The sequence below is a fragment of the Trichechus manatus genome, unplaced genomic scaffold, assembly GCF_000243295.1.
Source record: "Trichechus manatus latirostris isolate Lorelei unplaced genomic scaffold, TriManLat1.0 scaffold00018, whole genome shotgun sequence".
In the NCBI taxonomy this organism is placed as follows: Eukaryota; Metazoa; Chordata; class Mammalia; order Sirenia; family Trichechidae; genus Trichechus; species Trichechus manatus.
Genome location: NW_004443954.1, coordinates 16,767,006 through 16,768,840, shown reverse-complemented (window position 1 = coordinate 16,768,840; position 1,835 = coordinate 16,767,006). Strand labels below are relative to the sequence as shown.

At 30.3% G+C, this 1,835-nt stretch overlaps 1 protein-coding gene across 1 annotated transcript in view; it reads right to left on the bottom strand.

Annotated features, from left to right (window-relative positions):
• The window catches only part of ASPH (aspartate beta-hydroxylase), a 188,214-nt gene that overhangs the window by 184,231 nt on the left and 2,148 nt on the right, over nt 1–1,835 (bottom strand). The window contains exon 2 of the mRNA XM_023727723.1: nt 1,761–1,829. Coding sequence (XP_023583491.1) covers nt 1,761–1,829 — 69 coding nt within the window. The remainder of the gene's footprint in view (nt 1–1,760; nt 1,830–1,835) is intronic.

The window sequence follows — 1,835 nt, the reverse complement described above, 5'->3', positions numbered from 1 at the left end:
TAAGGCATAACAGTGCTTATGAAAATACCTTGAGGGTGGGGGGAGGTAGGCGCAGCTGGCAAACAAACATAGAAGGCCCAAGTTATTTGCATAAAAATACAGTAATACTAAAAGTCAAGTTGCTATACAAATGAGTGTGTTCAATAGAAGAAAAACTACTTTTTAACTTTAAACAATTGACATTTCCTGCCTGACAGACCAGAAACGTGATTTTAAGTTAAAAAAGAAATCAATAAAATACAGTAGATCAGAAGTAATATTATTTCTAAAAATTTGGCCCACATGAAGTTATTTTTAAAAAGAAGAAACCTCACTATTCTTAAAATTGCTAAATTTTCAACATACTAAATAAGGTTTAGAGATTTTTTAAAAAGATCTTTATTAAGAGAACGTATTTGTTTAATATAAATCCCAAAGATCGGTTGTGCAAGGAAATTGGTATTTGATTTCAGAATTTACCATTTAAAAAAATATAACGGAGTAATAAACCATTTAATAGACAAATTAGCACCATTCTGATATGCTACATTCTATATAATTTTGTTTCTTTCACATGCCTAGGATGTATCTTCTAAGGATAGATTTATAAAAACTCAATTTTAGATCTATAAAGACAGAATTGCATAAAAATTTTCACTACAGTTGAGGAAAAGAATTTTCATGGACAATAGGCTTCTACTTTAAGTAAGAAACACCAATTCCCACAGAGCAATAATAAGAAAACATAAACTAAGACAGGCCATAATTAAGAGGCTATATTACACTTTATCACATTTAAAACCTTTTTGCATATTCAGAACTTATTGTTTTATAAGGAGGTGAGAATAACCTACTAAAGACAGTTTCACTGGTTACAGATGTGGTATCCTCCCATTTCTTCATGTCCACCACCACATGTCCATAAAATAAACACGACAGAGTTTGTCTGGGAAGAATTTCTTGTGTTGTTATTTTAGAAAGCTGAATGTATAATACCTTGCTATATTCATTAGCTTTCTAAAGGTTTTAATATAAAAAGTTTTAATATATGGTATGCTACATACTAAATGAAATGGTGCTGTTTTGCAAGGAGAAATACGTATCTCACCAGATGAGATTACATGTGTGACATCCTTTCTAGTAACACGGTATTTTAAGACAAATGAGAGAATACCACATTTTTCATTTATTACAAGAAATATCTCAGTGATAACGACAGGGAATTCTAGTGATAAAAAGGAAAGGGTCCAAGAGTTCCAAAATAATGAAACCTGGTCAAAAGACCATTAGATCATACTTTAATGTGGCCTTCAAAACATGCATAGGACATTTTAAGATGTTTACTATCACAATTTTATTTCAAAATGAATTTATGTAAAGCTTTAAGCCTTTAGAGATTTATATTTTTAGATGTAAGTGAATTATGTCAAATGCTACTGAAGAATGGCTACAATTACCCTACTTGAAAACAGACAAGAACGTTGTCTATATGTTCAAATATTAAGTTCAGAATACACAGTGCTTTAAATCTGAAAACATATAAAATTATTACACTTATTAAAAATGTGCAAGAGCTATGTACTTATCCATTTATAAAAGTGAACTGAAATGTAAGAGTCTATGGAAAAGCAATTAAGTCATTTAACATCTCAACAAGAATGAAATATATCATTTAAGTGGAAAACTATCTCACATAAAATGTATACAATCCACACAGATATTATTAAAGTTTGGTTTCCAGCACTTACTCACCACTAACAAAAAATAAAATTTGCACTTGCCTAATAAAACTTTGGCATCATCCACATCAAAATCGCCGTCACCATCAGCATCATAGACTCCTAGCTTTCCTATAA